The sequence below is a fragment of the Oryza sativa genome, chromosome 2 (assembly GCF_034140825.1).
Source record: "Oryza sativa Japonica Group chromosome 2, ASM3414082v1".
Taxonomy (NCBI): Eukaryota; Viridiplantae; Streptophyta; class Magnoliopsida; order Poales; family Poaceae; genus Oryza; species Oryza sativa.
In genome coordinates, this window is record NC_089036.1 from 11,094,625 (window position 1) to 11,106,888 (window position 12,264).

Sequence of the window (12,264 nt, forward strand, 5' to 3'; positions counted from 1 at the left end):
TTATTCTATAAAAAGAAGGCCAAGAAATATCACGATTTTCAAGTTCATTATTTTCACAATTCCTGACCAATCTCAAGGGTGTATACAGTATACTACTGTATAGTATGATAAAAAAAAACTTAATTTGTCAACAGATGGTTACCTGACAAAAGAAAAATGTTTCTTATGGCTCATTTGAAAAGGAAAACCCAGGAAAGGAAATTTAACATTTCTGTCACAGATAATATAGTTCTGGGGTCAAACCGAATAAGCATATTCTCAAGTGAAAATCATTAAAATTTACCTGCAAGTTGAAGAAAATAAAAATACATACATCAGTTTACTTGCAGTGAACCTTCCATGGATATCAGACTCAAAGTTGTTTATCTTGGCAAGTAAACATACGCAGAAGCTTTTGTATCAAGTATCAGCCTCATTACAAAAAGTCAAGTGGTAATAGGAAACATGACTTAACATCAGAGGAAAACATGGCTTGGCAATGAATGATGTGAAATTTTGTCTACAAAAGATAACTTATCAATTATCCACTACTTGGACACATGACTAATACCCAATTCAATACTAGCATCTTTTAATCCATTCAAGCGTGCAAAAATGTTTGATAGAATGAACAGAACATAACAAGTTAATCGAATGAATATACAAACTCACCAGCTGAAGCTGGAATTAGGTATACCCCCATCCTAATCTTGTGGACTGTGCTAAATAGTTGACATAATAGTGCGCATTACCCACCAGCTAGGTTCATATCATCCAGCTGCAATTATAACAAACCTTTCCATACCATTAAGTAAATATGTGGTAGATCAGAAGGATCTGTACAATTATTCGAGTTGAATCATTAACTAACTCATCACAAGGATCTTGGAGACATACATACAACTTTAGAGGGAAAAAAATCTATATTTATCAGAGAGTTACAACCCTGTTAACCAGTAAGCATATAAGTGCAAAAAGAAAGGAAGGCAAGACTTCTAACTGAAAATTGCATTGATATATCACATGCTACAATCACTTTTACACCATACAAAGCTACATCAATCTGCATTTAATCAGTCAAGTATAACCATTGTCCATTTCAAGCAGCAATGGAGAATCCGATTGGAACGATGAGCAGGATGCTGCGCAGAAAGCAGAGTATGCAAGGCCATCCAATTTCTTTAATTATACTGCCTAATCACTAGGAAAGTATGAATGTGAAACCCCCATTTTCTTAAAGAGTCAGAGGTATTTATCCTTGATTAATTTTAGTATCTCCTCAATTCTTTTGATGATTTTAGGGTTCATCAAGTCCCTTGCTTGCCTAAGGAGAGTGCCTTCTCTGCTGTTATAATATGCATCAACAATAGCACTGGCCCAAGTGTGTAATACCTCTGGACTCCTGCAATCCACTAACTATGTCACCAAGACTTGACAAGAGAAAGGAAGAACAGCCACAGAATCTATTATGAAAGGGATTTCAATATATTGAACACTTACGTGTATAATGTATCAACATTATCCCCCTGAAGTTCAGGCCCAGGAGTAAATGCGTCATTCAATGCACTCAAGCGTTCTTCTGGATCCTCAATCATTATAAGATGCTTTAGTATTCTGATATCCTTTGGCATTTGTCTCTGGAGATTGGCTACTGCAGTCATGTATAGATGAAACATTATATCTTTAGCCTGCACAATGTATTGCATTCCAGTGAGCACTCAAACTGATGAATTTGTAAATTAGGTACATATATGGCATAGCTACTCTATGTTCCAAATGGTACTTGAATGCTTTTCTGTTTTACCTCAGATTTTGTGATGTCAGTACCCTTTGCAGCTGACCAAGCTTTTGAAAGCATTAAGACTAACGCAGAATCCAATTCCTTTTTCTCAGCTAAGTCATCTATCTTTCTGCATGCAGCATCCACGGAAGGTGAATTCAGTATATCTTTCAACTTTAATTCAGCAGCACTCAGAGCTTCAAGACTCCCAGATGTGTCATCATGAGCTTGTAGAGCATCTACACAATCATTTCCAAGTTGTGCCAATTCTGCAAGCAAACCAGTCAAAAAGGAAAATGATAAGCTCCCAAAATACTAATGGCTGAAAATAAAGGGAAAAAAATATGTTCCAACTATACAAGCAAGTAGACCCATGCTACATATTGTACAATAGCATGATATACATTCAGTAAGGACTGAGAAAACTAGAAAATAGCTGTTGTTGGTGGTGTAGTGTATCTATATTCCTCGACATGTGATTCATATGGGAAGTTACTAGGGCCTTAATACAAGGAAAGCTATGCAGAGTACCAACATATGTTACAATAAAAGGCCAAATGTTGCAAATAGACGTTCTTGTGTATGTCTCACCTCTTTGTTTTTCAGGGTCATCATGATAAGACTCTGCAACATAATAAAGGTGGTTGAAAAATTCCACCGTGAAATCTTTATGGCGCTTAGCAATAACAGAACCAATTTCATCAGATGGTGTAGATTTTACTACTTCAAGTAGTTCATTATGCCTTTGTACATCTTCATCTATCTGAAAAGTGAGCGAGGAAAAAAACTGTTATGAATAAAGGCTAAATTTAATAGTTGAAATAAAGCATAGATAGGCTTCCTGGAAACCACTAAAGTGAATCACCTCTTTCAGTTTTCTAGCAAGCCTGAGAAGATTGTGCTTCATCTCAGGGTTTGATTCTGCATCTGCTCTTTCCTGACAGCGTTTGAAAAAATGTGGCCTTATGTTATCCCATTCCCTGCTAAAAGACAATAACTTTCTCCAATCTGTTGGTGTAGGCTTATCGACCATAAATACACCAATTAACTTGTCAGATATTTTAATCATTTTTTGGTTTTCTTTAGACGTCTGGTTTGTCTTGGCAACCCTTCCTGCCAGATTATCTTCATGTGATGAAATACTCGTAGCAACATTTGTAGATCCACTGCTTGAGGGCATGTTTTCTGTATAATCCTCAGGAACTGCTGTCACATCACCAACTGCTTCTAGATTAGAGGTTCGTGGTTGGCGTTGACTAAGAAACAGGTGACCTGTGATCAGAAAATAAACACATTGAGGGTAAAACCTTCAAAATTAGATAGATGCCCCATATACAAAAAATCTATGGAGACCATCAGATACAAGAATAGAGCCATTACAGATGGTTACACTGTGGCACCATGCAGTGATTCGTGCATGCCTAATAGGTTGACACAAGAGAGACTAATGCTGAGATTTGATTGTTTCATTGGGCACATGGTAAATCCTGAAGGGATCAAATGCCAGCAGGATAAAGACTTCGTTTCAAGTGGTAAACCTGAATTCTAACACACAAAAACTAGAGCAACCACAGATAGAATTCCAGAATATACAGTATGGTCACAGGAAACAACCATATAGGGCATATGCATGAACTATTGATGCTGTTAATTTTCAAGACTATTGAACTTATCAGTAAAATTTTGCACCTACAGGAGTACTACAGAAGAAGAAGAAGAAGAAGAAGAAGAAGATAACACGGCACTAAAACCTTAAAACTTATAGATGTTGAAGGAAAACAAGAATAGGCTAGCAGACCATTAGAGGATCACAAAGTAAGTTTTGGTTACAGAATTGGTTAATCGTCTAGTTTGATCTAGTTTCAGAGCAGATTGATTCTCAACAAAGGACTCAAATCCTCAGTAAAGTTAAACATCATACCAGCAACCATATTTACGCTAAACCTTCGTCCTCACTCATCATTGCTATTTACACAGCGCTATTAATTTGAAATTCAAAATGGAAAAGAACCGAAAACCATATGACGCTGAACTCTCCCCCTGTGGTAAGAAACACCGGACTCACGACCGATTCAGAAATGCCAAAAAATCTTAATGGTACGAGCTCCAATCGTATGCGCACCATAAGCTATTCAACTGGAAGTAACGGTGGATCTACTTTTGAGCTCTAATTGCAACGATTCCCGCTCAGGTGAAGTCCAATTTTGCAACAACTCACCTTTGGAGGCGACGGGGGCGGCGGCGGCGGCGCCATGGGAGCGGAGGCGACGGGCGAAGGAGAGGGTGCGGGCGGCAGGAGGTGGGGTGAGCAGGGGGAGGCCGGTGGGCGGCGCCTGGCAGGAAGGGGCGGCCGGCATCGCCATTGGCGGCGGCGAGAGGAGGCGGGCGTTTGCTAGGGTTTAAGCGGAGGCGTACAAGTGGGGGCAAGGAGTGGCTGGGTGGATAGGGGAGAGGTGACGACACCGCGAGCGAGGTGATCTCACCCTCTCGCCTCATCACTTTCTTTGTCATCTTGTTGGGTTCTGAATTGCGAAACACACCCTGGAATTTGGAAGAATCTACAAATCAGGTGCCCGATTCGTAGTAAAAAAAAAAAAGTTAATTCGCTCGACTTGGCCCGTATCGATTTGTTGACGAGCTAAGCCAGATTCAGCTAACGAGTCAAACACAACAGCCCAAGTATCCAACTATCTAACAGTGATGTGTTAATATGACCCTATAAAAATATTACCATATGGCCTAGGCGCCCAGCCCATCAAGGAAAAAAAAAAGGTAAAAACCTTATAAGGAGAGAAGAACATACAGGACACCTCCATCCCTCTTTTTAGCACACTCGTTCACTTGAATATCTGCTCCTCTTTGCTCTCGCTTTCACACCGTCAACTAGGTCACATTGTTGACCGCTTATAGGCCGTAGCGGCACCAAGCCCCCAAGCGTCACCCTATTATCTTTGTTGGCCTCCCACCATCGCTAACCCTTCACCTCAGTTGGCCCCAGCCACTAGCCCTCTTGGCCTTGCCTCTGTCAGCCCTGGCCACTGGTCCTCACCTCCGGCAACACCAAGTTCTAGGCCCTCGACAACCACCTGCCCAGCCAGAGTCTGAAATGTTTTGATGCAATGTTTTTTGGACATCTATTATCTAGCCAATTGTCTCTCCGAAAGAGGGTTTTCTGTCCATTGCCCAGGGTGATTTTTATGCAGGCTTGGAAAAAGTGGATATCCACTGCATTGTAAGGGAGATCCATTTGTTCTCAAGGCCTGGATGGGTTTGTCCACCTTAGCCAAATCCATCTTAATCTTAAGGCCGAGGAGAATTTTTATAGATCTATGATTTCAAGTCCACCCAGCTACTTTGGTCTGCAAACAGTTTGCCAATTCACCAAACTAGCCCCTAGCTTAACATTTTCTGGCTCCTCACCTTTCCAAAGGAAAGCCCTTATGAGTTTATTGATTCTTTTGAAAACCCATTTAGGTATTAAAAGAGCTGACAAATGGTATATTGGAATGGAGGACATGACTAATTTTACCAGAGTTTCTCTTCCTGTGGAGCTGAAGAATTTGCCCTTCCATTCTGGAATTCGCGATCCACTCTTTTCAATTAAAGGTAGGAAGTCAACTTTCCTAAGCTTTCTTAAGTGAAGAGGGAGTCCAAGATAACTTGTTGGAAAAGATTGTATTGAGCCAGGAAAATCTTAGGTGAGTGATTGTACATCAATGTTGTCACAGGCAATTGGCAAAATCTACGTTTTTTTTGCACATTGTTATTTAATCCCGATGCCTTGCCAAACACCTGTTAGAGATTAAGCTTTACGATAACACTCAATAACCCTTGTGGTCCAACACAGAACATCGATGCCGGGCCTCAACTAAACCCTATCACTGATGAGGATCATCGGTGACGGGTGCTCACTTACCGCCAGTCACTGGTGCTTTCGTCCTACGTACCCTAGCTAGCGGTCCGATGACAGGCGCTGACGTTAATCTGTCACTGCAGATGTCGAACCACCGCCTTCTCTATCCAGCCGGTCTATCTGGGGTGAACTTTCTCCTAACATCGGTAATTCACTGTGCCAGTGTTATCGCCCATCGCCCGTATCTTCTGGTGGCTTGTGGAGTGGGATTGGGAGTGGGAGCGAGGATGGGCGAAAGTAGTGGGTAGCAGTATGGCTGGGTTGATTGATATGGAGTACAAACTAAGTGTAGCAATATAGTACTCCGTCCGTCCTAAAATAAATGCAGTTTTGCACTATTCATGTTTAACGGTTGACGGTTCGTCTTATTTGAAATTTTTTTATGATTATTATTTTTATTATTATTAGATGATAAAACATGAATATACTTTATGTGCGACTAATTTTAAAACAAATTCATAAAATTTTCATATAAGATTGATGGTCAAACACGGATTCCCACGGTTGTACTTATTTAATTTGAGATTGAGGTAGTACTTAATAACCACTAAGGGATTATAATCCATCTTAAGACTAGGGGTTACTTGCGTATCTACAGTTGACTTTAACTCCGTGTGATTATAACTACACATCAGCTTGCTGGCCAGCCTCTCCCATCAAGAGTTCATTATGCAGCGTAGCAGTAGCACTCTTGCGGTGATGGTGGTGTCGTTTGTAGTGCTGCTCGCCGGTGGTGCAGGCGCGGCGGCCGCCGCCGTGGCGCAGCCGGTGCCGCTCTTCGTGTTCGGCGACGGCACCCTTGACGTCGGAAACAACAACAACTTGCCCGGAGACGAGGACGTCGGGGATCCTCCTCGCGCCAACCACCCTTATTACGGCATCGACTTCCCCGGCGGCAAGGCCACCGGCAGGTTCAGCAACGGCTACACCATGGCCGACTTCATCGGTAGGAGCAGTATATGCATGTGGACAAAACGTCTATAACTTTTTCGAAAAAAAAAACACAATCATGTACTTTTTTCTGTCTACAAATATATGCTTTAAATTTGATCCATAAATAAAACCATTGCTAAGGTGGTGTTTGGATCCAGGGAAACTTTAGTCTTTGTATTTAAACACTAATTTATAGTATTAAATATAGACTACTTACAAAACTAATTACATAAATGAAAGCTAATTTGTGAGACAATTTTATTAAGCAATAGATTCGTCTCGCAAATTAGTCTAAAATTATGGATGGATTTTATTAATAGTCTACGTTTAATATTTATAATTAGTGTCCAAACATCCCATGTGATAGGGACTTACAAGTTTTAGTCTCATCTAAACAGGGTCTAATTATATATTACTAGTCCTATGAATCATATCTCGTCTAAATTTCTTCACATCTCTTCATCCCAAGCATCCTTCCAACCCGATGCATTTTATATTTCCCAACAAATGGAATATACATTAGTTATTAACTGTTAGCCAAGAAAGTGAAATGTTTGAGTATGTTTTGAGTTTTGACTAGTAATGCACGTCCATGATGCATATGCCCATAAGCTCATTTAATTATACATGATATGTATGGCAATGCGGTTGAACGCAGCAAAGTACATGGGATATGAGATGAGCCCTCCAGCTTACCTGTCTCTCTCCGGTCCGGTCAACATGGACGGTTTTACTGGAGTCAACTATGCTTCTGCAGATGCTGGCATACGGAACTCCACAGTGAGTCAACTCTACTCCTTTTTTCCTTTTTAAGCAAAGGAGCTTAGAGACACAGTACGTCAGTACCATGTGAAGGTGTTTTTTAAACACAAATCTACACCACTATTATTGTCACATATCAAATCCTTATATATTATTGTGTTCATTACTGATTTAATAAGATTTGGATGTACGACTAGTTTGCATACATTAATAGATGATCTTTTAAGAACTGAGTGAGTACAAAATAACACATATTAAAGCTACACCATGGGATTTTCGTAATTAAGTATACATGCACACGTTATTAAGAAGGTTACAGTTAGGTCAAGAATTTTACGTTGGTCTCTATTTTCTAATATTTCTTCCGTCCCATATTATAATACATATATTTTTTATAATTAAGGTATTTAATGATATTTTGACCATTATTTATTCTACGTTATGTTTTCAACAAATATAAAATTAGTATCACATGAAAAATACTTTGAACTGTGAATGTAGTGATATAACATATATATATATATATATATATATATATATATATATATATATATATATATATAATATAGCATAATATGGTTAGTATGATTATTAATCAAAAGTTACCGAGTTTAATTTTTCTTAAAAAGATGGTGTCCCTATAATTTGGAATGTTAGGAGTATGTGTTAGGGGCACACTCACATACTCGGTGTCCTTCACTTGTATGCGTTCTGTGTGTCTGTGTCTTTCATCCATCATATATGGCGTGACAATGTCAATGTTATGAAATCAAATCGCCCAATAATCAGCATGATGCATACAGAACGCAGGCTTGACCATCCCACTGTCGAAGCAAATCAGCTACTTCGCCACGACGAGGTCACAGATGGAGTCCAAGCTGGGGCGCCTCGCCATGAGCGACCTCCTCTCGAGGTCCCTCTTCCTGCTCGCCGTCGGCACCATGGACCTCCTCCCGGACTGCAACTACTTCCTGACGTTCCCGCCGTCGCCGCCGGACAACAAGACGGAGGTGCAGCGGCTCGTGGAGCTCTACAACGCCAGCGTCACGTCGCTATACGGCATGGGCGCCAGGAGGTTCGCCGTCGTCAACGTCGGCCTCGTCGGGTGCGGGCCGACGGTGGACACGCGCCGCGGTGGCGGCAGCGGCGGCGGCGGCGGGTGCGACGCGAGGATGAACGGCCTCGCCGCGGAGTTCAACGCGGCTCTCGGGGCACTCCTCGCCGGCCTCCGGTCCGAGAAGCGTCGCCTTCGCTACTCCCTCGCTGATTTCTACGCCTTCTCCAACGCCACCTTCGCCAACCCATCGGCTGCCGGTAAATCCTGATCTCTCTTCTAACGCGCACAAATTAATGACACCATTTTGTCCTCGCAAAAAAGAAAAAATGACACCATTTTGGATATCAACACACGTATGCTATTCAATATATTTGTAACTTTGACTGTTTTATTTCTATTGTAAAATGAGACCTTTTTATGTGCTTGGAATTAATTAGGATCGTTGATCTCTAATGATCTAACACTTCAAAGAGAGAAGGTACTAGGAGATAGGTATTAAAAGGGTGGGCTGGAAGCTGGAAGGTTAAAATGGTAATTGAGTTTTATTAATTGACTAGCAAAAGTGCCCGTGCGTTGCACCGGGTGATTACGGAGTGTGTATATTGACCAAAAGTGTTGTTTGGTCTAGCAAAAGTGCCTGTGTGTTACAATGTGAAGCGTACAGATTAGAAAAATATGCAATTAATTAAAATACAAATTCGCTGAAATATTTGGTATTTTTAAGTAGGTATGTGTATAATTAAATAAATTTACAAGTAAAGCAAGTGTGAGAAATAAAATGACATGGTTAAATTTAATTTTTTTTAAATTCTCCATGATTAGTTACACTCTTTGAAATTATATTTGAATTTTTCAGAGCTTAATTGTTAATTTTATTAATACAAACGTCATTTAACAATTATTTACTTGGAAAAAGAAAGAAAATACTTCCTTTTAGGTTTGCTTCGAAATAAACACATTCAATAACTTATAATTGTAATGCTTCTGAAAAAATGAGCACTAAAAATGAATTTATTCTCTTTTTTTGGGCCTGAGGGACCTAAAATAGACTTATTTCCGGCCCTTGCCGGTCGGTCCACGGCCTTTTGTGCACGCACAAGTGCACTTCCCCTCCCCAGGCCACAACCTGGGCTTGGGCCAGAAAAGTGGCCTCACTCTCGATCCCTCTTGGGCTGATTTCGGCCTGGACGACACCGATCGTCCGATCTTTAGGGTTTTGATCGGACGGCCGAGCGTCGATATCGGGGAAACAAAACCCCTCCTTCTCCTCAGCCGCCGAAACCCTAGCCCATTTCCCTCCCTCCCATCTCACATCGCCGCCCTCCCCTCCGCGCCCCCGAGCGGCGGCGACGACGCCCCTCTTCCCGCGAGCGGCGGCGGCGGCGCCCTCCCCCACAACCAACGGCGCGGCGCCCTCTCCCCGAACAACGGCGGCGTGGAGGCGGTTGCGGCCCGGCGGGAGCGGGAGGGGCGGCGGGCCGGACCTCGCCTCCGCCAGATCTGGCGGCATGGAAGCGGCTGTGGTCTGGCGAGGGCAGGAGAGGCGGCGGCGTCGTCTCTTTCTCTCTCTCTGTGCATGGTGGGGAGGTGCGGCAGTGGTGGTGGTGGCGGACGTCATGGAACGCCGGTCGGGCCTCGCCTCCGCCAGATCCGGCGGTGTGGAGGCAGCTGCAGCCCGGCGGGGGTGGGAGGGGCGGCGGGCCGGACCTCGCCTCCGCCAGATTCGGCGGCATGGAGGCGGCTGCGGTCCGACGGGGGCGGGAGAGGTGGCGGCGTCGTCTCTTTCTCTCTCTCTGTGAATGGTGTCGGTTCTCCTGGTGATGCTAACCGAATAGGACTTGGTATAACAGATGGGAGTTTGTTTCCTATTTTTGTGGAATCGGACATATTCTTTTTTTTTCCCGATTTTTCTTTTACCGCGTTGATGAATCGGATTCGTTCCGGTTTTTTTTCACCCGGTTTTTTTGACGGACGATGGAAGCACCTCTTATTTTTTAAGTAGTAGTAGAGTTGATGAATCGGATTCGTTCCGGTTTTTTTTCACCCGGTTTTTTTGACAGACGATGGAAGCACCTCTTATTTTTTAAGTAGTAGTAGATTTGTACGGCTAAGGACAAAATCGTCTTATTTTTATATCTGTATCCTACTCCTATCCGTTACAAGACAAGCTGCATTCATGCAGCACAGGAGGAAGAACGGTGTGCTTCTTTTCGTAGTTAAACGTTTATATCATACTTTTACCGATATGTACATATACATCTGCACACCTGCTCACCGCCGTACGCGCCCGCCGCTCACCGAGGCCGCACGCGCCCACCGGTCTCAGCCGCTTCACACACGCTGAGGTCGCTGCTGTTGTATGCGCCCTCCGGTCACAGCAAACTAATGCGGCAGTCGGTCGTCGTCTCCGCCACCGCACGCGCCTGTCTCGGCCGCCCGTCGTAGCCGACGTTTGCGGTAGCCGGTCGTCATCACCGCCGCCGCACGCTGGTCATAGCCATTGCTCGCGCCAGCCGGTCGCTGCCTTGCACGTGCTTGCTGGTCGCCGCCGTCACGCGCGCAGCCCCTGCTCCTTGCATCCGAGCTCGTTCAATTGGGATTGGAGTTGATTAGGGTTAAGCACTGAAATCGTGGAAAGGGAATCGTGAACACTAGGCAACGGATGGAGAATTGGTGATTGGTCAATTACTAATCTATCCTTTGTAGTAATAATTTTTGTTCCTAAATTACCCTTTGTGAATTAACGGTGGATACCAATTGATTTAGGAGGCACCATAAAAGACCGCTTGTAAAATATATGAAAATTATATACGATCATACGGCCATAAGTATTAGTCAGTTAACCTTTTTTATTATCAAACTTCCAAAAGTGTGGCCATGCAGATATTTACCTTAAAAAATACTTTCATATATAACGCCCATAAACGTGGGTTTTGTGAACTTGTTTAAATAAAAAATTATGGTCAAATTGGCATATTGAAGACTAGAAAAAAAGTTCACACGACATATATTTATGAATAGAATGATTAGTTTTACGAAAAATATGTTTTCCATATACGAATTGCACCCGTCCAATCGAATTTTTTTTTAAAAAAATAGTGGCGTAAAATTTTTTAAAAAAGTTTTGTCAGTCTAAATTTGTAACAGTTTAACTTAGCATTTTTCTCATGATCGAAGGGCTCTAATATTTCATTTTATTCCTTACCTCTGATTTCTCCAAGCTCTGAATTTCTGATACGGCTCGTTATAATTTTGCAGGGTTTGTGAACATCGACAGCTCGTGCTGCCCCGGGCCTTGCATGCCCTTCCCCTACTTCAACCAACCACCCTGCGACAACCGCGCGCAGTACTGGTTTTGGGACGGGGGTTACACCACGGAGCAAGCTGCCATGGTGGCTGCCGCTGCGTTCTACAATGGCACCGCAAAGTTCACCACGCCGGTTAACTTCAAGCAACTGATCCGAAGGAAAAAGTGATAACTCCACGCTCGATCTCATGTAGCAAGGCACGGCGCCCATAAAAAAAATCTTACGACATTCGATCAATAATAAGTTAAATGTTCTCCTTTAGAATGGAAGAATTTTAATAAGAATTGATACAATTACTGACATTTCAATGGATAAGTGGTTTGTTTATATGGATTTTGCTATCTTCAAACAACATTATATGTAAAGGCGTGGTCAAGATCCCTAGTCAAACTGTTTTTTTTTAACTCATACTTCACACACCGACACATTGTGAGTGGACTTAGTACACATTTACACTGTGTGGGAAACTCCTAGTCTGGTTAAATTCAACACTACTACAAAGGGAGTCTTTTACCCCTATGCTATTAAAAAA

The 12,264-nt window shown here is 42.5% G+C and overlaps 2 protein-coding genes across 2 annotated transcripts; one reads left to right on the forward strand and one right to left on the reverse strand.

Moving 5' to 3' along the window:
- Positions 1 to 763: 763 nt before the first annotated feature.
- LOC4329061 (uncharacterized protein At4g37920) lies at positions 764 to 4,184 on the reverse strand. The gene is made up of 6 exons (XM_015767493.3): positions 3,978 to 4,184; positions 2,625 to 3,031; positions 2,351 to 2,522; positions 1,784 to 2,028; positions 1,480 to 1,667; positions 764 to 1,381 (listed from the first exon to the last, which is right to left on the reverse strand). Exons 1-6 carry the CDS (start codon positions 4,120 to 4,122, stop codon positions 1,222 to 1,224), a joined length of 1,317 nt encoding a protein of 438 aa, XP_015622979.1. The 5' UTR covers positions 4,123 to 4,184; the 3' UTR covers positions 764 to 1,221.
- Positions 4,185 to 6,328: 2,144 nt separating this feature from the next.
- LOC4329062 (GDSL esterase/lipase At1g71691) lies at positions 6,329 to 12,059 on the forward strand. The gene is made up of 4 exons (XM_015769273.3): positions 6,329 to 6,618; positions 7,264 to 7,385; positions 8,171 to 8,681; positions 11,683 to 12,059. The coding sequence occupies exons 1-4, from the start codon at positions 6,342 to 6,344 to the stop codon at positions 11,898 to 11,900; spliced, it is 1,128 nt and encodes a 375-aa protein (XP_015624759.1). The 5' UTR covers positions 6,329 to 6,341; the 3' UTR covers positions 11,901 to 12,059.
- The last annotated feature ends 205 nt before the right edge of the window (positions 12,060 to 12,264 follow it).